The sequence below is a fragment of the Wolffia australiana genome, chromosome 5 (assembly GCF_029677425.1).
Source record: "Wolffia australiana isolate 7733 chromosome 5, ASM2967742v1".
NCBI lineage: Eukaryota > Viridiplantae > Streptophyta > Magnoliopsida > Alismatales > Araceae > Wolffia > Wolffia australiana.
The window spans coordinates 15005265-15032640 of record NC_135839.1 but is presented as its reverse complement, the minus strand read 5'-3'; the positions used below and the strand labels follow the sequence as shown (position 1 = coordinate 15032640).

The following is a 27376-nucleotide window of genomic DNA, read 5'->3' as shown; positions in this document are numbered from 1 at the left end:
AAAGCCTGAGTAGATTTTTGAATTTCATATAACTTTTTAATGTCCAAAGTACAGGTATTTGTTGTCATTATTTAATTCACACATCAAATAATATTTGTATTAGGTTATACCCAAATTAATTTACTCTATATTATATATAGGGCACTAAAGGGCTTCATCTGTAGGGAGGTAGAATTCAATTTGAGAATTTCTCAAGGTTTGAAACTTGGAGGAATTAAGCAATATATAAGTAATATTTTTATATTTTTAACATGTATTTAGATAAATAAAGAAGAAAAGCTTGAGATATTAAAAAAATATAAGATACAAAGAACAAAGAAGACTCGAGAAAGAGTGATTGTCCTCTGAACACTAAAGAAATATGGAACATTAAGTATCTGCGTCTCAGATATCACTGAGAGTATTTTAATAGAGGTATTGTATGAGGAATCAAAGTGTCACAACTTAAATATAATTACATGTGTCCATCATAATAGACCAAAGAAATGAATATTTACACATATTCTATAACTATGGATGCAAAAATTTGTACCTGGCATGCATTCCTTGATTGATGTGTCCTCAGTCAAGTTCAACACTCCTTCATAACCTATTAGAAAAGAAATATGGAAGATTCAGTATCTGAGTCTCAGATATCACTGAGAGTATTTTAATAGAGATATTGTATGTGGAATCAAAGTCACAACTTAAATATAATTACATGTGTCCTTCATAATAGACCAAAGAAATGTATATTTACATATATTCTATGCCTATGAATGCAAAAATGTGTACCTGACATGCATTCCTTGATTGATGTGTCCTCAGTCAAGTTCAACACTCCATCATAACCTATTAGGAATGGTTGGCGTCGTTCGCACTGCCTTTACTATGTATGCCAATAGCTAACCTAGTGATTCGTCAAGTCACGAGATGAATGCATTTTTTGTCTTCAGTTTCACTTCAAATACAAGGGGAGAAACTATAAAGTTTGTTATTGTGATTGACAAAGGAGGAATTTCCAAGGAGCTGATTCCCTACTAATTTGTCCAGGGCTCTGAATTACAAAGATGGTGTGAAATCTCAATGTGAAGTATATTGGATCATATACCTTTGGACCAATCCTAGTGCAATCACATAAAAAAATAAATAGAAGAAAGAGCAAACAGTAAAATGGGCTTGGGAATCAGTCCGTTGTGAAAATGAAACTATATCCCTTAGTTAAACAATCATGCTCCTGAATTCATGGGTAAACTATTGATATACAATTCGAGGGGAATGTCGATCTGTCGCCTCCAGATGCAGCTACTTTCCAGCGCCAAAGATGTGATCTTGAGATAGATTCTTCCGAGTGGGTTTTAGCGTTTGCAACCTGGGCAAACGGCAACGAAGGGAATAATCAGATGGGCATTGAATTCGATCCTCTGCGGGTGTAACTTCTATTTGCTCTACCATAGATTCGATTTGTTCTTGATCGGTTTCAAGCCAAATTTTGCTTCCTTGCTCAGTCGAATCTGAGATTCTACAGAGATGGTCGGCAGTATGATTTGAATTTTACCCAAAGAATTGGGTTTTGAAGGTGTTCGTCCCAAGGTTCTCCGAGCGGAACCGTTTCTGGGGATCCAAAGATGGAGAACATGGCGTATGCTGAGGAGCTCTTGAGAGAGTTCCTCGTTTTCAGGGGTTTCACGGGGACCCTTCAAGCATTTGAATCCGAGTTAATGACTGATATAGGGAAAGATTTTCAGGTCGACAAGTTGCTCGATCTCGTTTTCTCCGGGTATATCCCAAAATTCCAGGCCGACAAGCTCGTCAGCCTTCTCTCTTTCTTTAAGCACCGCCTCTGCTCCGATTCAGTGCTGGCTTCTTCGATGGGAAAATTAGAGTTATCAATTCTTCGTTACTACGTCGTCTACGCTTTGCAATCTGGACGGGCAGACAAGGTGATCGAATTCTTTGGTGCGCACGGGGACAATTTGCTGCAGAGGCGTGATGATTGGAGTCCATGGTTTGGTGGGTAGCTGTACCCCTTCGTTAATTTCTCTTTCAGTCTGATTTTTTTTTTTTGTTTGTTTTTCTTCCTTATTTGACTGTGGATCTTGGCAGCGATTCCCTATCTCAAGAACCCAAACCTGGACCCGCAGTTTCGAGTTTACTTTTCCAGAGAGTGGTTGGATGCTTTGCGGATATCTTTCAGAAATTTTCTGAGTGCGATTTTGAACGGTGCCAATATCCTTCCAAGCAGAGTTCTTCCTCTTCTCGTTGGACTATCCCACTTTTATTTTGATGTTTTGCAAACATCGAAGTAATGTTAATACTTTTCCAACTATTTGTTTTTTGAGAATCCTTAGCCAGTGCAAGGATCCCTGGGTTGTTGAAAATCAGCACGGAAAAGAATGCGGTCAAGCACCTTAAGAATGACATCAAACAAATGAATACGAAATTGTCTCAGCTTCAGGCTTTGTTGGAAGAAAAAGATGCTGAGCTGTCATTGATGAGGAGGTCAGCTGTTTCGAGTCGCCCTGTTTGATTTTCAATAGCCTGATGATGTTTGATTTTGATGATTTTCTGTCATTTGTTCATTTTGATTGAAACTGATGTCTTTCTCGTATCATTTTGCAATAGCGTACTCTCTGTTGAACATCAACGTTTAAATCTTATTAACTAGATTATGTACGTTCAGCATTGTTCCAGCAGCGTGTGAAACTTCCAAAGTTGGGGAGGATAGTCCAACTGCCAGCCACACGAAAGGGAAAATTTTAAGCGACAAAGCTGGAAGTAGTGACAATGCTTCAATTGTTGACTTACCTTCATCATTCGCGGAGATGATTATCAGAGAAGGTGCATCTGATTTATCGTTTTCTTCCTGAGATTTATTGGAATAACTTTTGATTCATAAAATCTTCCGTGTGCTTTCCTTTTTTATCGGTGTTTTCGATACATCGGACCTTTCTATAGTATTTTCCCATCCGGAAAGTGCAAGTTAAGGGATATGGGGGAGAAGCAACTTCACATATTTCTAATATCTTGACATCTATTTTTCAATCTTTTTTTCAATGAATAGCGCATGAGTAGATACTCATCTTGATAGAATTTATGAGAAAATGAAAAATTCTATTGGAATATCCGATTTTAACTGGATTTTATCTTTCTCTCTCGTGCAAAATACAATGAGGATAATTTGCGCTCTTGACAGGGGAGGAGGGGAACGTAGTGCTGGAAGAAGATTTCCCCGAAGTTAAAGTAGATTTCCAGGCAAGTGATCCATAAAATGAACACTGTAGTCATCATTTGAATTTACCTTATAAATTTCTAGGAACGCATCAAGTTGGGATTTATTTCATTATTTTCTATTGGTCTATGTTTTAATTTTCAGGAAACGTTTTTGGGGCACACGAGTCCTATCACCAAGTGTCGGTTTTCTGCCGGTGGAACCAATATTGCTAGTGCATCTGTTGATGGAACTGTAAGGTAATATTTTGAGAACTTGTAGGATTATCTGTCTTTTGATATTGCATCGAATCATAATAACCGCCAATTTTATGATTGGAAAAGAATTTGGACGTACAACTCCACAACCCCAACATCTAGAAATGCAACCATATATTGCGGGGCAGAGATCATGTCTCTTGACTGGGAGTGTAGATCCGATCGACTGGTATGATAAATCATTTCAAACGGTAACAGTGTCAGCATTTAATTTTAAAATTGGATAATTTTGAATTTCTTTTTTTTGGGACAGCTGGTCATTGGGACAGCAAACGGAGGAATCAAGGCATGGAATGTTGACGCTAAGAGAGTAGTTTGCGACCTCAGCACATCTTCTGATTATCCTAGGTTGATACAGAGGGACACATTCTGTGCAATATGAGATAGTGGTCCCTGTCACTGCGGCTGAGGGCCTGCGGATGATGACAAGTCAGTCATTGTCCCAGTCTTTCGTGATCCTCTTGATGACAATGACAGTGACGAGTTCATCATTCTCCTGGGCCGTGTTTATGAACGATATTGGCCCATGAAGACAATCCAGCCCACGAGCATCCCCAATCCCTTGAAGGGCTGGAAACCGCTCGGGGATTGTATCAATGACGATGAAGATTCGTCACTTTCTCTATACTTGCTCCTTTGTATGTCTGTGACGAAATCTTCATCATCCTTATCATTTGTCTATGATGAGGATGACCAGGACAATGTATATATCATCCTTTTCATTCTTAGGGCCGACAAGGACGATGACAAGCCATCCTCTTCATCATTCCTCGTGGATGAGGAACTCATCATCGTCACAGAACGCCAATATGAGTTCTGGTTCCTCTTTATTAACTTATCATTGTGTTATTTTTAAGCGTTCTGGACTTGAAGTGCAGCCCGGTTGAGCCTATTTTTGTTTCCGCAGCTGCATCTAGAAGGTATTTTTCCAAGTTCTTGATGAATTTTAAAAAAGGAAGAACTATCAACATCTTAATTCACTCAGGTACAACAGTGGTCAGATAAACTACTCGGGATTTGCTTCCTTGACTGTTTGGAATATGAAATCGTGGAAAGCCACGGTATGTGAATGTCAAATTGCCAAATATATTGATCGCCCTCTATTGAGTCGTGTGCTGAAATATTTGACGCTTGGTGAAGTCAGTTCTTCCTCTTGGAAAGGACCCTCCAGTGATCACATCTTTGTGCTTCAACCACAACGGGAAAATCTTGGCGGCATCTGCTGCTGATGGAATGATCCATATATTTGGTATCCTTTTTCATTTTATCTCATCCAAATTAATCCTCCCAGAATTTATGTTTTTACTTATATTTATAAAATATTTATAATCGCTTGATTTTTACTCTTCAAGTCGACCATGTCAAATTTACTACTATTTATGAAAATAATCTGTTTCTATGGATGTGAATCGTGACTTCTCCTTTTTTGCATCCAGTTTCTTAAAACTTCTGTCGTCGCAATTATTTGAAGGTTTTGAGGCGATCCTTTCGGTTCATCAGTTCAAATGAATTTCTTAATCAGGTGTGTAGATATGTCCGCAAACCTACAGATCACAGGCTGGCCTGCTCACGACTCATCCGTGTGCTCTGTGCGATTTGGTTCCGACGAAACCAGCATATTTAGTCTGGGTTCTGATGGAAAGGTTTGTGATTTTTTTGCTTGTTGCTCAGTGTCGATCAATTTAAATATTCTTTTGGATGATCTTTTTTCGTCAACCATTTAAACAAACAATACCCAATTTAAGATTCAATTGTATTTTCTTGAATCCTTGCGACGTGCCTCCTTGTTTTCTTTAATCCCAGTTGATCAGCACCAAACTTTTAAAAGTGATCTTTTACTGTGGAAGATTTTCAGGAATCGTTCATATGAAAGCCGCTTAACAAAGTGTAAAGAATAAAATAGTCAGTGCCGCATTGAAGGGGAAAATATTATAAATTTTGTTTTCATCTGGCCCTTTTTAAAAAGTATAGGGGCAGCCTTGTCTGAAGGATTGTTTCCCTCTGTTTCTTAAATTTCCTCTTTGTAGTTATCAGTGCTCAATCTTCTGTTCAGTTGCTTGAGTGGAGCTTGCACAATCAAGGAAAAATTCTTTGGTCAAGAGATTGCAGCAGGTGATCTTTCCATGGCTCTATCGACATTGAGTTGTTCGAGCAATGACACTGCAAAGCCGCACGATTAAAAAACCAAATCACAGGGTTATTTTCTTTAAAAAAAACAATCATGAGCTAATCATGCAGGTTCTGCAACCTGGGAAGTTCAAGACTCAGCAGGCATGAAATAGGACTAGACTCAGATGGAAAAAAACTGTTGGTCACTTCGAATTCGGTCAGATCACCAATATTCCAGGTGAATATTCAACTTTTGTTTCCGTTTTATTTTTCATCGACCTGTTGAACTCCTGAGCTTGAAATTAGAGACATCTTATTCCATTTCTCAGCTTCAGGGCCAGAGAAGCGGACTAAGAACCCTAGCTCACTCTTCGGCCATCACGACAGTGGATTGGCATCCAACCCTGCCCATCTTCTTGACCGGCTCTGCTGACCACTCTGTCCGAGTCACCTCCATGGGCTAGTTGATAGATTTGAATCTACTAATTCAATTTGTATTTATTTCAAATGAAAATACAGGTCAGAACATAAATTAGAAATCAAATGAAATAAATGAAGTTTTTTTCGTTAAAATCCTCACCTGAAATTATGTTTTATTTTTTGCGAGTATGGGGTCTGAACAGATATTAAAAATTAGATCTGATAAATGACTGTCGGGTCGAGCCAAGTAGATGATGACTGAACTCATCATCATTGTCGCCATCTACATAATCGTTATTGCTTTCCTCATTGTAATCCTACTGTGCTGGAATAGTGATGGCATATGGACAACGAACATTGGAGTCGAACGGACGGGATGGAGCAGCATTTTGATTACTTATTTTTTACAGAGCCTAAAGTTTTATGTTGATTTATATATATATTCTACGATCAATAACACCTTACGTCAATGAAGAATGTGACCACAATAGAGAAATATGACTATGAAAAGTTGTTGACAAATAACAACATTAACATAAGCATTATTGACGGGAATGATGATTGTTGTTGATTATGACCATGACCGTTGCTCATGAGGATGAGGGTCATTGACCAGGATGATGGCTATCAATGGTGAGGAAGATGAGTGTTGTTGCTGATGAGGACTATGGTGGATAATGATGAATATCTTCGATCACAAGGATGATGATTGTTGTCGATGAGGACGACAACAATCATCATTGTTGGCGTTGGTGATGACTATTTTATGAAGACTGTAGACAACGTCAATCATAGTGAGGACAATGATTATGGTTGACTTTGTTGATGACTACCGACAAGGGTGATGATTATGAAAATCGTCCTCAAGGATGACTGCTGTCAATGGGATGATGATGATTTTTTGTCCACTATGATGATGATGACTACTTTTACATCAACATAAGCATTTTTGATGTGGATGAAAATTATCATCAATGAGGATGATGATACATATGTGTGGCCATCAAACCAGTCATACTTCCACTTCATGTGTAAGTTTATCAAAATATATATGTATTTATTATTATTCTCAAGTGATGTTTATAATGATGTCATTGAACACATTCAATGACTTTGTAAATTATGATGAGATCACATTACGCTGATCACCAATATATAATCATGCATTCTAAATATTACAATTCAAAGGATACTTGCGACATATATCCAACTATCTTGAGGGAATAAGACTATCTTCTCCTACTTATATGATAAGTATTGCTGGTCTTGGGGCCATTAGTGTAGAGACATTGTGGACATGTAATGAGTTCTCTCTAGGGAAATAGTTCATTAAATTAATCTCTATGAATCCCTAAATGATATTATACCTAAACCTTAATCATGTTGATTCATATCACTGTTGTATAAGTTACTCCTAAGAATTGAGACAACAAAGACATCTTGTGTATGCAGCACTATGGTCGACCACGACATATGACTTCTTAATCATGAGATTTAAACTACTCTTTGTTAAGATTTGATAAGTACATGAATATTGAGTGGTTAAGATGAGTCTGTCTGCCGTTGGTATAAGAAAATATTGACTAAAGGACCCTTGTCAAGGGTTGTGAAAATTTAGGATAAGACGTTCTCCAATGATCTCTGTTATAAATCTTAGGACTTGATGACTAACCATACCCTGAGTCATTCAAGTGTCCTTCACAGATGAATGATTATACATACAAGGTAATAAATGATACCTAAGATTCCAAGAAATTTTTTATTTACTATTACGTAGTGCTGGATCTTGTAGAGCACAATGTAGAGCTTCACATCCTATGGGCTGGAAACTTAACACATCGATTGGGTTAAGTCAATCGCTGACTAATTAATATTTACTCTAATAAAATTTATTAATATACTTGGCTAATAAATATTAGTAGGCCATTAAAATTATTAACTACACTGATACATGGCCCTCAAGGGTCACACATACAAGATCAATGGACGTTGGTTGATATAATTTTACTTTATAATGGCTTTTAAGAAAAGTTTCAAAGTAAGTATAAATAAGGTGGGCACCCATTTAGATGCCCATGCCATCTGGATTGAGGCCCTCCTGTCTACTCTACTTCTCAAAACACTCCCCCCACTAATGTGACTTGATGGTAAGAAGATCTACGAGATATTTAATAAGAGTTGAAGAGACTTAGAGGAGATCCTCTGTCACATAGGTTGTGTGACTAGCTCTAGAGGCTTGATACATGAACGGCCTGAAGAGACCAGTCTAGGAAAAAATGTGAGAGAGAAATCAGTTGCACACGAGATGATGTGGTCATATATGGAAACAAGATCAATTATAAATTGACTTTCCTATTCTGGAGTATGACATTTGATCTCTAGTAGTTAATCAAAGCCACAAAAACCAACAAATGACTAAAAATATTGACATGGAAAATGAATGTTGTTGCTAAAGACAATGATTGTGGTTGAAGAGGATGCGCACTCTCATTGGGAAGGCGATAACTATCATTGCTGAGGAAGACTACTGATAATGAGCCCAATAACTACGACCTTGTCGTCGATGATGATCTTGACTGTTCTCAAAGAGAATGATGACCAGGACAATCATTATATATGAGAATCAATCCTCATCTTCATGGAAGACCAGTATTATCGAGGGGGACAAAGACTATCATGAATGGGGATGAGGACCATGATATTCATCATTTATGGGAACAACAAACATGATTGTCGTCATCAACTAGGAAGACAAGGTTGTAATGTTGTAATGTTGTAATGTTGGGATTTCAAAGGCTCCATTGAATCAATCCAATAGTGTTTGAATAGTGGAATATTGAATAGAAGATGGCCCTGAAAGTCAAAACATAGAAAAACAAAAACAATCATCTTTTCATGGATCAGATCCATGATTTATTGGTTCCTTAAGGGAGTATCTTCAATCCATTTAGATGTCAACCCTATAGATGTATCCACAAGATATTCCGAGTGTTGGCTATCCTCTTCTTTACATCAAGTTATGTTGTTGGATACCCAATTTCTTCTCCATTTGGCCTTAGTAGAAGAAACAATTGGAAGATGAAGAGAAGAAAAGCATGCACTAAAACTGACTTGCATGGGTAGATATGAGTAGGGAAGAACACGGTCCAGTCTCGGTCCAGTTTTACCCAAAAACCTAAACCTAGACCTGAAGTTTGGTTCGGTCTGGGTCTCGATCCGGGCTTGGTTCGGGCTCGGTCCGGTCCGGTTTTTGGTCAGTCATGTTGACTAGTCAACATTAAGTTGACTTGGTCTTCTCACTGCATCTAATGTCACTTCTATTGCTGAAGCAATGTTGAATGAAAATGAGAATGAGAACGAGAGAGTGACACTGAGAGAGTGCAAAGGCAAAGAGAATACCATAGGGAGAGAGTGAGAGGTGGACAGAGGGGGAACGAGAGGGGGAGAGCCAGAGAGGGAAGTGAGGGGGAAGAAGGAGAGGGAGTAGGCGAGAGGAGGGAGTTCAATAGAGAGAGATTGTGATGGCGCACGCCATCGAAGATCGTCGACGACATCGTCCGCGCCGCCGCCACCGTCGTCGAAGATCGGGTGAAATCGCTTGAAGTATCATGTTTTGTTTTCTTCATTCTTTATCGTCTTTTGTGCTTATCTCATCTCGACATTGTGTTTTCGTCGCGTCCGCGACGCGTCCCTACGTCCTTCATCATCGTCACGGGGAGGGATCCTTAGCCCATTTGGAACCCCTCCCTTGTGCCCAAGTCCTCTCTGTTTTCTTTTCTTCTTTTATTTCTTTATTTCCCCCTTTTATTTTGTAATGAGGGGCCCATTATATAAGGGCCCCCTTAGTGGACCCTTCTTCTCTCCCCTTTGACCCACTAAGGGGGGGACAACGTTTGACCTCTTCCCCCCGTTATAAGGGAAGAGGGGGGCACCCTAGCCCCTCAGACCAGGAAGAAAAGTTTATCGTGTTGTGTTTCTATCTCTGGTCTCAACCTCCTCGTTCAGAGAGAAAAGAAGGAAGGAGAAGGAAAGAAAGGAAGACGAAGATAGAGGAGAAAGGGAGCAAATTGGGGGTGTGAGAGTTTGAGATCCCGCTCTTCCCCCTCCTTTGTTTTCCCACGCTCTGGCGTCCTACGTGGCCCGGGACACCAGCGTTGGACCTCTTCGGGACTGAGCAAAGCTTCCTCTTGACCCTACGACATTCAATTTGGGGGTTCAATTTTGGCTTGTTCAAATTTGCCGCCCAACTCGGTGTTCAATTTGGTGTTCGATTCGGGCTCAATTCGGCATACACTTGGGCATTCCTGAGCTAGGCCACCCTGGTCGCGGCCAACTGACCTTACGGTAGTGCCGATTACACGGGAGTCCTTAGCGACGCTAATTTAGGGGCTGGCGATCTGCAGCTTGGCGATAGACTCTCCCCGATTTGATGACACTCTGCGGCAGCTCCAACTCTGCAAAATTCAGACATCGCCATTTGGTGCTGGTCGTCTACTAACAATCATCGGGACCCCAAGCTGTCGACCCTCTCAACTGCCCTAAACCACGTTGGGCGTCACTGACTTGATGCCCGATCCGTCGTTGGGGTCTCATCCGGCTAAGCTCCATGGTTGCTTCCATAGTGCAATCTAGCACCTCGCCGAACAAGCTTGGATTGTTCCAAGCTGGTCTGTCACCATAGATTGGCTCAGGAAGCCCCTTGGCCTAACCCGGGGTGCCTCCGGACTGGCCATCCAAGCCACGGTCGAGCCCCTCGAGTTGCCAAGCCCGCCCTAATGCGGACTGCCCGAGTTGGGAGCTCCCGATTCGGCAACCCCGCTAATGGGCCTCTTGTCAATTGGAACTCGCGTTGACCTCCTGACGCCGGCTTTGACACACTCCATCACTGCCGTTGCTCAAGCCGTTCTTCCACTACTCTGACCTTTAATTAGAGCTCCGGCATCATCACTGCTTGTCAAGCTGTCGTCCACTCTCCGACACCTCCCTGCCACACCCGCTTCGACTGCCGCAACCGTCGATGACTCCTGCACGACAAGCCATGCTAACAACGAGGTACGCTGTTCTTCCGTCGCTCGTTCAATTATCACTTGCATTATAGTTACGTCTCGACTCCACTGCACTTGGGCTAGGTAGGTGAGAGAGATTTTGAGAGAAAACTATGACTCTGTGAGTGTCTTACTGGTACGGATGAGACTGTCCGTTATGTGCGAGCCCTACGGACCGAGTCCGTTTGGCCGTAGACGCCTTCGTCGCTCTGAGGAGGTTCGAGAGGCCACCGTCGCCATCACCCGACGACCCATCCAAGCTTGGAGCTCGGCGCCTCCCTCGAGTCAGAGCCTGCACGTACGACATGTAGGACATTCATTGCATCGTAGGTACATCGACCCGTTAGGGTTACCCGTCGGACGAAGACACCATCGACGTCCGATACCATCATCGCTTATCGGCACCGAGACATCATACCCGGTGTCGACCAGACGACGTCCTAGACGACGTCTGACATCAGATTGCGAGAGGGAGAGTGTGTGTGTGAGAGAATAAGAGAGGGAGATAGGGAGAGCAAAAGAGAGGACTAGAGGGAGAGAGGGGGAGAGTGAGAGCAGGAGATAGGGTGACAGAGAGAGGGGGTGACAGAGAGCGGGAGAGAGAATGACAGGGCTTGAGAGAGAGAGAGAGAGGAGGAGAGGGAGAGCAGGAGAGAGTTTGAGAGAGAGGGGAGAGGGAGAGAGGGAGCGAGAGAGAGGAAGAGAGGAAGTGGGAGAGAGGGTAAGAGAGAGGAAGAGAGAGCAAGAGAGAGAGGGAGAGAGGAGGAAAGGCAGAGCGGGAAAGAGGGTGAGAGCGAGAGGGAGACAGGAGGAGAGGGAGAGCGGGTGAGAGAGAGAGGGAGACAGTAGGAGAGGGAGAGCGGGTGAGAGAGTAAGAGAGAGAGGAGAGGGAGAGAGGGTGAGAGAGAGTGGGAGAGAACGAGATAGAGAGAGGAGGATAGGGAGATCGGGAGAGAAGTTGAGAGAGAGGGGAGAGAACGAGATAGAGAGAGGGATAAAGGGAAAAAAAAAGAGTGGGAGCAAGTGAGAACAGGAGCAGTGGAAAGAGGGAGCAAGGAATGGAGAGCGAATGAGAGAGAGAGAGAGAAAGACTGGAACAAAGGGAGAGAGAGAGAGGGATAGAGAGAGAAGAAGAAGAGAAGAGAAGAGGGAGAGCGGGAGAGAGGGTGAGAGAAAGAGAGGGAGAGAACGCGATAGGGAGACGGATAGAGGGAAAGAAAACGAGAGGGAGAGAGTGAGAACGGAAAGACGGCGAAAGGGAGGGAAGGAGGGAGAGCGAATGAGAGGGAGAGTGAGACCGGAACAGAGGGAGTGAAAGAGAGGGAGAGAGAACGCACGGGAGAGTGAGAGAGAACGAGCAGGAGAGAGAATGAATAGGAGAGTGAGAGAGAACGAGTAGGAGAGAGGGAGAGACAACAAGAGAAGGAGAGAGAGAGAGAACGCGCAGGCGAGGGGGAAAAAGGACAACAGGGAGAGAGAGAGGGAATGAGCGGGGGAGAGGAAGAGAGGATGAAAGAGAGAGAGGGAGAGACGACGAGAGAAGGAGAGAGAGAGAGAATGCACATGCGAGGGGGAAAGAGGACAACAGAGAGAGAGAATGAGCGGGCGAGAGGAAGAGAGGACGAAAGAGAGAGAGGGAGAGATAACGGGAGAAAGAAAGGAGGGAGAGAGGGAGCAGGTGAGAGAGAGAGTAACGGTCTTCGGTCCGGTTCGATGTGTGAACCGGACCTCGATCGGAAGGTTCGGTCATCTGTAAAAAGGCTGACCGACGGTTCGGTTCGGTCTGGTCTGACCGAACTTCGGTCAGACCGTGTCCTTCCCTAGAAATGAGTATACCTCCCCATATTAAAAATTTACAGTTAAATTTTCATAATAAAATGTGATTTGTTTTCACAAAAGTCATCATCTCTAAGAATATTTAATAAAACTCTCCAAACATAGAGTATATCTACCAACATCCATAGATCTTATTTGTATGACCCTCTAGGCCTATGTATCAATATAGTTAATAACTTTAATAGCCCAATAACATTTGTTGACTAACCTTATTGATTAAATATATCGTCATATAGATTAATTAATCAAGGATTGATTCCAACCCAATCTATTGGTTAAGTTGCCAGCCCATGGGGTATTAAGCGAAACCTCATGCACTAGATGATACCAATGAGCATGTGAAGTTCCTCATTGAACCTTTACCATCATCAATTTCTGTATTTATATAATCCTTCATCCATGCAAGACTACCAACTGACTTTGGGAATGGTTAACCTTTAATTCCTAATTCATCCTAGTTAGTACAAAGAAGCATTAAAGATGATAAGCGAATGCCTTCTCCATTATCTCTACTACCCTAGCCAATGATATAATGTATATTCTTCCTTGAGGTAATCTCATCTTTTACTGTGGGCAGACAATCCCATATTAACCACTCAATCACTTTTTTAAGTTTCTTGCTATTTGAGCTAGAGCTAATTTGGATATTGTGATTAGTGGCTAATAAGTCATGGGGAAAGTATAGTTGTCTATACACAATATATCTTTTTGGTGTCTCAGGTCTAAATAATCCTTGTACGATTGAGACATGAAAAAACCTCGTTGACACTTAGATATAGTACCATTTAGGGTTTCATACGATCGATTCAGTGGACTTTTCCCCCAAAGAGTACCCACTATCTATTCTTGAATGTCTCCACACTGCTGATTACCTTCAAATAGGAATACAACTAGATAGTGCTATTGGGTATTTTGATGTAGGACAGCTAATGAAAAGGGCGACTGAGGGGATGGACATGCCAACGACGGGTAAAGGGTGCTAAACGGGTTCTATGGAGGGATAAAACAGACTGCAGAAATCCACACAGACGAATTCGGAGTTTAAAACCGATGAGATACTGGTGGTGCAGCTCCGATCCTCATCGAGGGCGTGAGTACTGTCTTCACCCACTGCGACGATGCCGAGGCACCAAAATTAATACACGAATTCACGTCATGAACGACACTCTCGAAGAGAATAGTAGGAAATTCCAAATCAAATCAAATCGGAGGGCGGTGGAGACTTCTCGTGGAATACTAGACAGAGAACACTTCGACACCAAAGAGTTCAGGCGTACCTCGGCACCGTAGTGCGTGAAGAGGCTGCGGGGAATTCAGATCGTGACAAGACTGGGTGAATCCGGGCGTTAAACGGCCCACTGGACGAAATAATCTGGGCGTTTCCGGGCATTGAACGGCCCTGGCTGAAAGCGGGTCGGACGAACAGACACGGTCAGGGATGGCGTGCGCGAGTACCAGTATGGAAGGCGACCTTGAGAAGTCCGGGGTGGTAGCCTTGGGTGGCCAAGGGTTGGTTGCCCTGGGCGGCCTTGGGCGGCCTGGGTTGGCTACCCTGGGCGGCCTGGAGCGGCGGCCTTGGGCGGCCTGGGGTGGCTGCCCTGGGCGGCTTGGGCCGACGGCCTTGGGCGGCTTGGGTGGTTGCCCTAGGCGGGTGGGGTGGCGGCCTTGGGTGGCCTGTGGTGGCTGCCTTGGGCGGCCTGGGGCGGCCTGGGGCGGCGGCCTTGGGCGGCCTGGGGTGGCTGCCCTGGGCGGGCTGGGGCAGCGGCCTTGGGCGGCATGGGGCGGCTGTCCTGGGCGGCCTGGGACGGCATCATTGGGCGGCCTGGGCGGCTGCCCTAGGTGGTCAAGGGCGAGGGAAGAGAAGGGAAAAGGAGGAGAGAGAGAAGGCAAGAGAGAAAGAGAGAGATGGAGAAGAAGGTGGCCGGTGACGCGAGGTGGCAGCGGCGGCGACGGCGGAGGCGGCGGAGGTAGGGTTGGAGAGGGATAGGGAGGCTGGGCAGTCCTCCAAGAAGAGTTAACAATAAACTCAATTCTTGAATAATGACTGCCTAACTATTTCTTGAAACAATGGCCTATACATATAGGCCTTGGAGGAAAGAGAAAACACAACTTAACGATGAGAAATTAAAGACAAGGGACGTGCTTCATGTCACCAAGGGGCAGTTGTTGATCTGTCGTTGGCGACGTGTCATGATGCGTGAAGGAGCGTGCGTGCGTGGAGACGTGCGTAACGCCGGTATGTTGAATTTTTCCGATGACGATTGCGGCGTGTCCGTGGCGAAGGCGTTGACTTCGGTTGACTGTGGCGGTGTGTCCGTAGCGGAGACGTTGACTTCAGTTGACGGTGGCGACGCGTCCGGTGTCGATGCGTTGGCGTCCATGCCACCATATTTATACGTCCTTCTCAAATAACCTTCAAATAGGAACAGTTAAAACACATATTTAAAACCTAACGATGACCATATTATGATTTCATCTTATGTCACTTAGTCATTCCATGCATGCATTATAATGGACCACACACGGACTTCAATTACAAGCATCACACATGCATTATAATGAATATATCTTACCAATGAAATATTGAAGGAACCATGCAATGTGTGACTGGTTTCCAAGCCATATATATTTCCAACATGTAGTCGAGATATATGGCAACTGTCATCAATATGAAGAGGAAATATAAGAGCTGGTCACGTGGACACCTGCAGTAGCAATGGCACGGAGGCGGCAGAACGACGACAACGGTGAGCAGCTAGGCTAATGAGTGCATAGATAGAGAAGGAGAGAGAGTGAGACAGAATGAAGATAAATTGAAGTGGTGGTGGTGCTAGTAGGCTGGTGGCCTGGGCTGGCATCTCAGTGGGAAGTCGACCAGTTTAGGCGTCGAAGAAGGGTTTGGGAGGGAGAGAAGGGTGACCTTATTCCATCTCGTCTCTCATCCCTACTTCGTCATCCATTCCAATTTTTGTCAAGGAAGAATGACGAAAAAGGACTCATGATGGAATGGTGATCATGACAATTTCAGACATATGATACGGGACAAAATCAAATTCCATAAACGGATGACTGAATGAACGGCCCTTCACTCCCTCCCGTGCTTATTCCATCCCATCCCTCATCCCTACTCCGTCATCCACTCAATTTTTTGCCAAGGAAAAATGACAAAACAAGACTGATGATGGAATGGTGATCATGATAATTTCAGACACATGACGGACGGGATGAAAGCAAATTCCATAAACGGATGACTGAACGGATGGCCCTTCAGCCCGTCCCGTCCTTCCATAAACATCATCCGTTCTTGAGCCTCAGTATAAGAACCAACGGCTTCGTGTTTTCCCGCCGTAAAAATCCGTCTCTTCGTTCTCCTTGTCCTCTACATCGGTCTAGCCTTGGCCTACTCCATGGCGTCGGTGAAGATTGTTGCTGAGTACGCGAAATCGGGGCGTTCATCGTGCAAGATTTGCGGAAAGATAATTTCTGTGACGAATCTGAGGTTAGGTTTGTCGATCAGGGATCCGCGCGGTTTTGAATCCGTCAAATGGCATCACCTATCCTGCTTCTCAGTTCCCCAGACGTTCACCGGCGTGGAGAAGATCAAGGGTTTCCAATCCCTTAATGTGAGGACTTTGGGATAGTAGGAAGGAGTTCGTTTCAGCGCAAGTGTCGCGATTTGTAGCTTACTTCCTCTTTTTTTTTTTTTTTTGCTCTGGCAGCGCGTGGACCAGGAAGCGTTGAAGAAATGGGAAACCCAAAGCGCAGCTAGTCAACCAGAAAATTCTGTAATATTTTGTTTTGTGGACAAAATCAAGTGAGCGTTATTCAGGAGACCGGCATTTGAGATTATATCTCCGTTTTGCAGGAGGATCAAAGATTGGAGCAGGATAGTTCCAATAAAAGTAAAAAACGGCTGATTGATTCCACTGTGAGATTGCCCTCTTGGATATTCCGTGTTTATTCATTCACTCTGTGGATATTGAGGCTGTTACTCTTTCTATGGAATCAGCTAATCTCGAATGGTATCGTTGCCGGAGAAGATGAAGAAATTGTTGCCCGAAAGCGCAAGGTAGACCTTTCCTCTACTCTTCATTCCTATTTAAAACAAATAATTTCATATCTTTCCCTTGATCTTGCCCTGATTCGTCTGCTGTAGAAAAGATCTCCTTGTTTTGTTCCGAACATTTGCTTTAGGTTTTTACTTTAGTGCAATCTATTTTATTTAGTCAGGACATGAAGAAGAAGAGGAGATTCTCGTTTCTGTTTCTGATATAAAGATGAAATACAAGGTGCACATCCTCAGTCTTTTCAAACTCCCTGAGTTAATTACAATGTCGGAATACAAGGTTCCTTATGATCGATTCACATGTTTGTGATTTCTCGCTTCAGGATGCTGTTCTCCCCCCGGAATGGAAAGCCTTCAAAACTGTTATTTTTCGTACAGCGGTAATATTCCTTGAACTGTTCATATTTAACTGTCCTGAATCGATCATAAGGATATCTATTACGGTTGTCGATTATGTTAAACGGGCCTGATGTGTTTTTTATGATTGGGCCCGGTTTCTTTTGTTTTTTATGATAGGGTGATAGTCTTCATGATTCATGTAAGATTGCTGCTTTTGATTTCGACGGGTGTCTTGCAAAGACGTCTCTGAGAAGGTAGTCTTAGTCTCTTTCTCCAACTCACTTTCTTCTTAGATTTTTTTTTTAAGAAATTGTTCTTAGATTTTATTATAGCCTATAAAGACGAAGCGCCATTAAAAACTTGCATTCTGTGAATGAAAAGGTCTTTTCTTACTGTTAGAAAACCCTCTCTCTTCCCCTTTTCAGAGTTGGTCCGGACGAATGGTCTCTGATGCATCCAACGATACCAATGAAGCTGCAGCGTCTTCATAAGGAGGGCTACAAGCTGGTTGGCCACTATTTTTTACTATGATTAATATTTTATCATATCTTCAAATTGTGTATTGAATTTATCTTTTATGTCATGAGGTGGTGTTCACAAACGAGTCAAATATAGATCGCTGGAAGAACAAGAGACAGCTAGCCATTGACTCAAAGATTGGGAGGCTTGAAAACTTCATGCAGCTGGTGGGAGTTCCGATGCAGGTCCCACCTTCAACCCTTAAACCCTAGACCCTGAACCATTGACATTTAATCTGTTCATCTAAATACTAGATTTTCATCGCATGCGGGCTGGGAAACGGCAAGAGTAAAAAACCTGATGATCTATTCCGCAAGCCCAATTCTGGAATGTGGAGGATGATGGAAAAGAACTTCAACTCCCACATAAAAATTGACATGGAGAAGTATGTATTACTGATGTCTCACCCTATCTATAAAATTTGTCTATCCATGTATCTTGTTTGGTCAGGAGCTTTTATGTGGGCGATGCAGCGGGGAGGAAAGATGATCACAGCGATGCGGACATTAAATTTGCAAAGGTGAGAAAAATGAAGGCTGGTTACTTGGACCAGTGTTGCATTTAAGTATTATGAAGGGAATGTCTTCTTTTGTTACAGGCTGTGGGCCTGAGGTTCTTTGTTCCGGAGGAATACTTTGAGGCGTCATCAGACCCAGGAAAGGATATGTAGAAGGGAACAAACTATATTTGAACCAGGGGGTATTTCTGGTACGCCATAAGAAAGATTAAAAAACCTTTTTCAATTTGATATGGTACTCATCAGCCTATGGATGAGGTTTAAACTTCAACATAGAATACTCAAGTATGACACATCAAATAGGAAGCATTAAGGTCATAATTGGTGAAGGCAAAGTGTGTATGTTAATTGTATTGTCGTTGTAGATTAATTTGTCTAAATCAAAGAAATTTTTTAAATATAGTAATCTCACTCAAATGGGTAATAGGAATAAAGATAGTGAAAATAGTAGAAGATAAATAATTAGTAGGTGAAAGGAAGTATTTAATGGATGAAAGAATTAAGATAAAACACAATAGTAAGGAATAGAAAGTGGTGTGAGGGAGAACCAGAGAACGCAAGAGATAATATAGTACATCATTTGTATCTTGTTATAGATCTTAGAGACAACAAAGAAGTAAGAAATTTGAATGAATTAATGGTATTATAATTAGGGATGATGTTAATGTAGGTAGTGGAAGAGGTATATAAGATTGTAAGATAGGGAGAACAATTATGTAATATTCTTAATAGAAGATAAGATGATTATTTATTTAATTAATAATAAGTTGTATATAAGATAGGAGGTAGATACAATTATGGGGGATATTAGGATTTACTTAGATAATGAATAAGAATTTACTTTTATTATGAATGATTTTTTGGAAATATTTAATAATATGTATGGTGCGAGTTGATAGGAGTACTTATTTTAGAAGAGGTAAGAAGTAAGAAGACGAATGAAGAAAGAATGCGATAAGAATTATGATCAATCGGGAGAAGAGTGATTATTTATTGAGTTATATATTAATGGAGGAGAGAAACATTTATATATATCTATATGCCTAGAATTTATAAGTAAGAGAGAGAGAGATGTGAGTATAGGGATAACCTAATTTATAAGAATGTATTTAATTAGATATAAAGGGGAGTGTGTGAAGGTATCTTAATTATTTTATGTTTATAGTTATCTTTCGATAGTAGAAATATAATATATAGGTAGATATATTTAACACATATTCTTAATATTTTTTGCAGGGTAAAATTGGGATAAAATAGATTGAAATCCTTGGTGCTGAGAAGGTGTTTATGATGATGCCTCGATAAACAAAAATACGATGAATTGGAACTCAACATATACATTTAAGTATGATAAACTGGTTAACATCTACCATATGAAGATCAGTTACTACCTGAATCGCCCTGATTCAGGCGGCTGGAGTGTGGGAGCGCATCACCGCCCCTTGGCATCGGTATGCATTTTGCCTGCCTTCCTATGTGTTGGCACAAATCCAGAGCAAGATGGAGGTCCAATGACACCATCTTGAGCTTCACAAGCCTCGAAGGAGCTTTCAGTGCCCTTATACAACAAGGAAACCTCGGGACGGGTCTCTCGACGCCATTCAATGTCTCCATCTGAAGATGAGAATGGGGTGCTTTTGAGCGCCTTTTGAAGACAAGGGAGGGTCTCAAGTGGCCTTAGGCTGACGTGGTGTTGACGTGGTTCTTCAGGAGCCTTCAGATAGCTTCTAACAGTCCCCCATGTCCGGAAACTGCCGATCGACTGATAGTATCAATGGCCAGGGCCAAAGAAGAATGGATCTACCCTTGGTTGTTCCTCTCTCCCTTATTTATTTATTTGATTGACGTGACCCCTGCATAATATAAACTAAAATAATGGAGAGAAGAATTAAAATATCTTTTAAAACATATTTCTCTTGAGAATTAATGGGCTTCACTAAACAGGATGTCATAACATTTTATATAATTTAACAGCCCATTAATTCTAAAGAGAAATATGTTTTAAAAGATATTTTAATTCTTCTCTGAGAAGGCATTTAATGCTAACAGTTCTCCACATTTTTTTGAAATAAATGCAACGTGGAATAATTACTTAATAGCCAATATCTATTTTGACTGGTCTAATATGGGTGTGTCCGATGATGTGTTACACAACATTTGGTGCACATGTGGTTACATAGCACCTATGTGTCATTCTTTGACTCGAGAAGCGGAGAGTGGGCACCGATGGCCCATTTAATATTTCTTTTGAAATAAATACCCATTTAATACTTCAAATGAAACACTTACTAAAATGAAGATAATATAAGAAAACATGATCCAAAATGGCCTTAAATTTTTTGGTATTTCATGCCTTATTTTTAGTTAATCCATAATCAAGATGCATAAACCAACGTTCATATCTGTATCGCTAAGTTCAAATGATTAAAACAGTTCCAGACATAAAACCCCTCAATTTGGACTTATAAGTGTCACACCCTCTTTAGAGCCAACTTGTTTCTCAATGCCTTCCAATAAGACAATCTGGATGCTAGCCATGGAATTGGAATTCAATGTGTTTCTTTAAAATGACACTTGGTCCTTAGTTCCTTGGAATCCCAATTTGCATGTAAGAGGATGCAAATGGATCTACAAACTCAAGTACATACCTTCTGCAGATATTGATCTCTACAAAGCCTGACTCATAGCAAAAGATATAGGCAACACGAAGGCTTTGATTATTGTAAAACCTTTTGATGTAACATGACGGTCGAATTCGACAATTGCGTCACGTCACGGAGATCAATCACTAAGTGCAAGGTTAATGACGTAGAATAATGTATATGATTTTGAGAAAATATTAACGAGAAATACGAGGATCGTCAAACGACCTGAAGACGAGGACCAGCTATTCGACACGGAACAGGTTCTGTCAAAATAAAGCTTCCAATGGCCGACGTCTGGAGAACGTTCTAGTCCGAGAGCGTCCTCACCGTCAACGTAATTGATCAAGCCCAATACCGACAAAGGAATGGCCTATTCTGGATATAGTGCTTAATCCTATATTCACGTTAATTCACTGGAGGCAATGAGCAAAATAGAGAACGGCACTGAAAGATGTAACAACACTGTAAGATAGAGGGGAAGGAGTCGAACCTGCAAGTTTTTACCAACTGTCAAGATGGTCGGACAGTGAGTAGCAGTATCGGGGACCAACTCGATGCAGGCAGGTTCACTTTGACTAAGTCCTCGTCGGTAGTAGAAGCGTCAAAGGCTGGATGATACGCGGCAGCCGGGCTTCGGGTCGAGATGGTATTCAACCTCTAGACCGTCGTTCTAGGATGGACGACGTCGCAGGTTGAATTTTCAGAGCGTCCACGGCAACCGATCATCCACCGAGTTATTCCAGCTGCCTCGATCAGCAGCACTAGGACCGTGAACAGGTGATGAAGATCAACGATGGTTGGAAATGGATGACAGATTTCTATCACAAAATCTCTTGATCCCGAGCGCTTTCTCCTCTGGAAACTCTCCTCGGAATTCTACAGCCGCAGGCGGAATGCTTGTTCAGAACGACGGAATGGTAAGCTTCAGCCGTAGAATAGTCAAGGGCAACCAGGAACGGCCGACGCGGAAATGGAAAGGAATAATCGGCATCGGTCGTGACAAATTTCTGAACTGTAACGAATGAAATAGGAATGAGAATTGGCGACGTGATCACTCATTCGGCGAAGGGACGATCTGTCCGGTGGCGATTTCAACTGATTGCAAATTGGAAGGCAGAGGTGCGCTCCCCTTCGATAACACAAATCGTTCAGCTTTCGCTGATCGTAACACCGATATTCGCCCAAAACGACGATGACAATGAAAAATTTGATTGTGAAAATCACAGGGCAACAGTCTTTTACTAATGCGACGTCTCCTTCTTCTTCTACGACGTAGATTCTTCTTCATGTACAATGTATCTCCTTCTTCTTCTTCTTCAGCAAAACGAGAACGAGATTGCTTCTTCTTCTTCAGAGAGCACGCACGATGAAAAAACTAAGTGCCAAACAAGTAAACGAGATCTGGAATGTTTAACACAATGACTTCTTCCCCCTCCACGTCCACTCTTCCCTTATGGAGGTATGGGGACGTGGTAGTTGTGGAGGGGGTGGGCTTATTGGCCCCCCCTCCTCTTTAAGGGAGAGCCTATTGGGCTCCCCTTAAGAGGATTCTTTAGGGGAAGAGAAACCCAACAAGGCTTTCTCCCCCTAAAGAAGACAATACATCAAACTCTAATAAAAAAAACATTAAGGAGCCCGGTACTCGCGCAGGAGGGGCCTCCCGCTAGTCCAACAATGACGATAACAGAAAACAGGAAAAAATACATCTGGATGTAATTCACGCGTACCGAGGCGATGAAGTCGCTTCTCAAACTTGATAGTGTAATTGTAGATTCTTCATGTCCGCTCGGGCTTCATGACATGGTTGGCGATGGATCGGGGCGTGTTCGTCTGGATGGTCCTCCATCACCTTTACTCCAGTTATTAGACATACAACTATCAGATTGCCCGTATCAATTTCCATGAGTCATCAGTTTAAAATACATCCAATGCTTTCTTATGTGGTGATCTCTCAGAAACTATTTATATGGAATAGCCTCCAGGATTTAAAGATCTTAAACATCCAGAGTATATTTGTTGTCTTAAAAAATCCATTTATAGTTTAAAACAAGCTCCAAGAGCTGGGTTCATTTAATTAACTTCTTTTCTCATTACACTTGGTTTTCCTGGCTCCAAAACTGACACTTCCTTATTTTACAAAAATGATCCCATTATACCCATTTTTATTTTAATCCATGTAGATGATACTTTCATTAATTTCCCTGATCATGTTTTATTTAGTAAACTTCTTACATCTCTTCAAAACACAATTTGCGATAAAAGATCTTGGACAAGCATACTTCTTTCTTGGCATTGAACTCATTAAATTTAAACATGGATTTATTGTATCTTAATCAAAATATATACACTCTCTTTTTCAACGTGCAAATCTAGAAAACTGTAAACCATTGGCCACAACATGTCCCGTAAGTCAATCATCTCTTTCAACTACAGCTTCTGATTTTTTAGATGATTCTTACTATAGAAGTTCAGTAGGGGGGATTCAATACATCACTTTAACACGACCTGATATAGATTTTTCTGTTAACAAGGTATGTCAAAAAATGCATCAACCTTCTGCTGATGACTGGAGAACTCATAAGCATTTACTTAGCTATGCCTACACTCTGTTGTGACAAAATTGGTGCTACTTATCTGGCCAAGAAATGTATTTCACGCATAGATGAAGAATATTGAGAGTAAGTTGTGGCAAAGCTGCAAAAGACGAAATGTATAGGAAGTGATGGAAAAATTACTGTGCTTTAACAAAGCCACTCTCTAGAAAAAGATTTTGTGAGCTTTGATCCAAGCTCAAGGCCATCTCTGCTGCTGATGAGCTTGCAGGGAGGTAAAGAGGAGCTTATTTCAAGAGCAAGGCCATGTCAGTACCGTCATCGATCAATAGGACTCTAAATGGCAATAGACTATTAAAGAATTGAACACATAACTATACTCGTTATGAGAAGTAGACTGTCAGAATTTAATATAAGATAACATAGATGGTAATGATAAAAACTAGATAGGATAAAATCCAGTGGCTATGATTAAATCTAGAGAGACTATCATAACAGTCAAATAATCTAATGGCCAGGATTAAATTTAGAAAGGAAGTTATTACTGTCAAGTTTATAACATCCTACACTAGCTGTTCATACTTCTATATTATAATCTATTAATACAACCCAACTTAATCTTAAAATGTGTGGAAATAAAAACCATCTTCAATTATTATGTCTGGAGTTCTCTTATCTCCTTTTCTTCTACCTGTCTTCTTGTTGTTCTTCTTCAAGAACTTTTACAAACATATCTGAATTATAAAATAAAAAAAAAAATAGCGATCCTGAAATCAGCAGTTGGGGTGATGAGGAACTTCACAAGCAATCTTAGGTCGCAGGTTTCAAAGCCATCTTGTGTTGATTACAGTTTTCTCTCTCTCTCTCTCTCTCTCTCTCTCTTCACTGCTACCTTTCTGTCTATCATGATCCCACTGGCTCTCCTTATAGTTCTCCCTCTCTTTCTCTCCCTCTTAAATCTCTCTCACTCATAGTCTCTCTCTGGTCTCACAGTTCCCGGTTCACTGAACCAATCAACGACCAACTAAACAGAAATTCAAAACTCAAGTCATGGACTTGTGAACGATCCTCAAAATCTACAAAAATGGATTCTCACAACCCATCGTCAGTAGATCCATCTGTTAAGGAGGAAGAAGATAACATGCAGAGTCATCAAATCTGAAACAACTCGGCAGCCCAGTCAGTAGCAGTGCCAACCAATAGGATTCTTAATAAACATTATCTAGTGAAAACATGACACTTATCTATATTCGTTATGAGAATGAGCGGTCCGGATAAATAGGACGAAATGTAGACGATCAGGATCAAATCTTAGACATGCAACAAAATAATGGTTAGAATGAGTTTGGTTAGGCACATTATAACAAATTATAACGGCTACGATTAAATGGTTAGGCAACATATTTTATATAAAGTACTATAAATAATAACCAGCATGTTACAATTTAATTAGCGGGATCAACGATTCTAACAACCATCCTTGGTGTTTGTTTCTCTCTACTCCTTTTTTTCTATCTCCTTTCTTATTGTTGCTTATATCAACTGAAAGCTTCAAGAAGCTTTTACATGGTGTCAGAGCTCCAAGGTCAAACCTAGCATGGCTGAAGAAAATCTTGACGAATCAGCTGCTGGTATTACGTTTGCTCCCAGCATGAATTCTCTTGGAGTAGTGCCAAAAGTGATAACACCAGGGAATGTGACTTCGATTAAACTTCAATCTGACAACTATCAGATGTGGAGAAACATCGTTCTACCTCTCCCAAATATGTACGGTGTAAACAATTTCCAATCCCGATCAAAAAGGGAATACTTTAGACAAACCAGAGTATTAAAGCTGGTGGAGAATTGGTCAACAGGTTCTGAGAAAAATTGGAATGCACTATTGCTAGAAGGAATCGATCAAGAATAATGTGATTAAATTGAAAATTCCACAACATAGGGAAAATATCAATGATTATGGATGAGTAAATCCAACATTTCAGATTCATTGTAGAGTCCTTGGTGATTGTTGGACATCATGCAAGTGAACCAACCAATATTTATACTTTTATGAGAGGATTACCTACATAATATGCTTAATTTTTGATCGGTGCAAATGCTAAAATTGATCACATAGGATTTGAGCAAATTGTTGGAAATTAAAAGGCCCATATTTCATATCGGATGCATCATCAGAAGGAAAATACAGACACATTTCCTTTGATGGCTAATGCAGTTCAAAAACAAATGCATCAGTCATCCACATCAAATTGAAGCCCAAAAAGAGAATACTATCAAAGAAATTATTCTCAAAATCGTAGTCAGTATCGAGACAGGAAGAAATCAAAGGTTTCAGCCCAGGTGCCAAATATGTTCTCAATTTGGGCATAGAGCTGGAGAATGCCAATATCTAGTTGAATTTTAAAACAGCAAAGCTTACAACTCTAAGAGCTCTAATCAAAGCAATGGTCCACACACTATACTACTGAACATCATGGTTGGTATCCTGACAGAGGAGCCACTCATCATGTCATAGGTAATCAGAGTTTTCTACAGCAATCACACACATATCAAGGAAATGATATCTTGAAATAGGTAACGGTTCATGTTTGAATATTTTCGAAATTGGGCCCTCTAAGATTACTATTTGTGATAAAACTCTTCTTTAAAATCATATTTTGCACGTTCTAGAAGTGACAAAAAATCTCATGTCAATACATAAACCAACCATTGACAATGATGTTTTTCTTGAGTTTCATTCTTCTTATTTTCTTTTGAAGTACAAATCAACCAATCAAATTATCCTTCAAGAAACAACTAGGGAAGGGCTTTACTATCAGGATTATCCATCTTCAAAATCTGCTATGAGAGAAAAATTGTCTATTAGAAGTTGGTCTTCAAGACTGGTTTATCCTCAATTTAAAATATTGAAAACTATTATTAATAAATTTGGTCTTCCTTTCTTTCATTATAATCAACAACTCATTTGTGATTCTTGTAATATCTCAAAAGCTCATAAACTGCCTTTTTCTTCTACAAATCATATTTCTAACCACATGTTAGGATGAGCGCCAGTCTCATCTCACTCAGGTTATTCATGTTATGTAATTTTTGTAGATGATTTTTGTAAACATAACTGGCTTTTACCTCTTTAATGAAAATATGACCTTCTCAATACTTTCATGCAATTTCATAAACAAGTCGAAAATAAGTTATCATCTAAAATAAAGTATTTGCAATCTCTCCACCTATATCTAAATTCGGCTGGTATTGTTCATCTAGGATCGTGCCCTCATACCCCTGAACAAAATGGTTCAGATAAGAAAAAACATCAGAAATTTTTGAGACCACAGTTTCTATCCAGTAGCCCTCAATAAAAAAGTGCAAATAAAAACAAGCTTTCTGTGGAAAAGGTCAAGGGCTCTTTGACAAGAATGTCGAATCTTAAAAAAGGGAACTTATTGTGAGATTAGTTGTTAGGAATATCGGTAAGTTTGACTGCATCATCCACAGGTTATTTGCACTTTTTTATTTGCATGCCCAGCAGCAGCCTGATAGCTCAGAAGCTCCACGCCAAAACAGTTCAACAATGATAGATGGGCCATCGCGTCGACTTCACTGATCCAAGGAAGTAATTTTAATTATGCGTTATCATCCTGAGATATTTAAATCTCAAAAAAACTCTGTTCCAGCTTTTGTGTAGAAAAGGTCTCTGTTCATTTTATTTTTATAAATGTTTCTTTGTCCAAATATTGATTTTTAAATCTTCATTTTGTGCAAAAAACATCTCTCCGTTGAACTGGTTCACAACGAACATGTCAAACATTGTTGGTCACTAGGGTTTATTCTATGCAAAAGATGATATGTATCCCGAATTCAGA

General features: G+C 41.1%; 2 protein-coding genes and 1 long non-coding RNA gene across 8 annotated transcripts; 2 read left to right on the top strand and 1 right to left on the bottom strand.

Moving 5' to 3' along the window:
• Positions 1–1197: 1197 nt before the first annotated feature.
• LOC144703455 (uncharacterized) lies at positions 1198–6150 on the top strand. 5 transcript variants are annotated; one of them, XR_013581531.1, is made up of 15 exons: positions 1198–1992; positions 2086–2202; positions 2331–2481; positions 2663–2820; positions 3176–3234; positions 3356–3450; positions 3535–3637; positions 3722–3816; positions 4326–4388; positions 4454–4529; positions 4609–4717; positions 4999–5111; positions 5496–5580; positions 5707–5815; positions 5907–6044. XR_013581531.1 is itself a non-coding variant. In XM_078575615.1 (15 exons), the coding sequence occupies exons 1-15, from the start codon at positions 1608–1610 to the stop codon at positions 6039–6041; spliced, it is 1827 nt and encodes a 608-aa protein (XP_078431741.1). In that variant the 5' UTR covers positions 1202–1607; the 3' UTR covers positions 6042–6150. The 5 variants fall into 5 exon arrangements, 4 of the variants coding, with proteins under 4 accessions (XP_078431741.1, XP_078431742.1, XP_078431744.1 ...); XM_078575615.1 differs by having other exon boundaries at positions 1202–1992; positions 5522–5580; positions 5907–6150; XM_078575616.1 differs by having other exon boundaries at positions 1202–1992; positions 2086–2208; positions 2340–2481; positions 5522–5580; positions 5907–6150.
• Positions 6151–16217: 10067 nt separating this feature from the next.
• LOC144703013 (phosphoesterase) lies at positions 16218–18547 on the top strand. 2 transcript variants are annotated; one of them, XM_078575084.1, is made up of 12 exons: positions 16219–16501; positions 16598–16663; positions 16744–16806; positions 16888–16947; positions 17105–17167; positions 17268–17324; positions 17461–17537; positions 17709–17790; positions 17871–17987; positions 18057–18187; positions 18253–18322; positions 18401–18547. In XM_078575084.1, the coding sequence occupies exons 1-12, from the start codon at positions 16286–16288 to the stop codon at positions 18470–18472; spliced, it is 1074 nt and encodes a 357-aa protein (XP_078431210.1). In that variant the 5' UTR covers positions 16219–16285; the 3' UTR covers positions 18473–18547. The 2 variants fall into 2 exon arrangements, with proteins under 2 accessions (XP_078431209.1, XP_078431210.1); XM_078575083.1 differs by having other exon boundaries at positions 16218–16501; positions 18057–18322.
• A 1043-nt stretch (positions 18548–19590) lies between these two features.
• LOC144703832 (uncharacterized) lies at positions 19591–22427 on the bottom strand. The gene is made up of 2 exons (XR_013581644.1): positions 21455–22427; positions 19591–21358 (listed from the first exon to the last, which is right to left on the bottom strand). It is a non-coding gene; the product is annotated as an uncharacterized LOC144703832 (long non-coding RNA).
• Positions 22428–27376: the final 4949 nt, after the last annotated feature.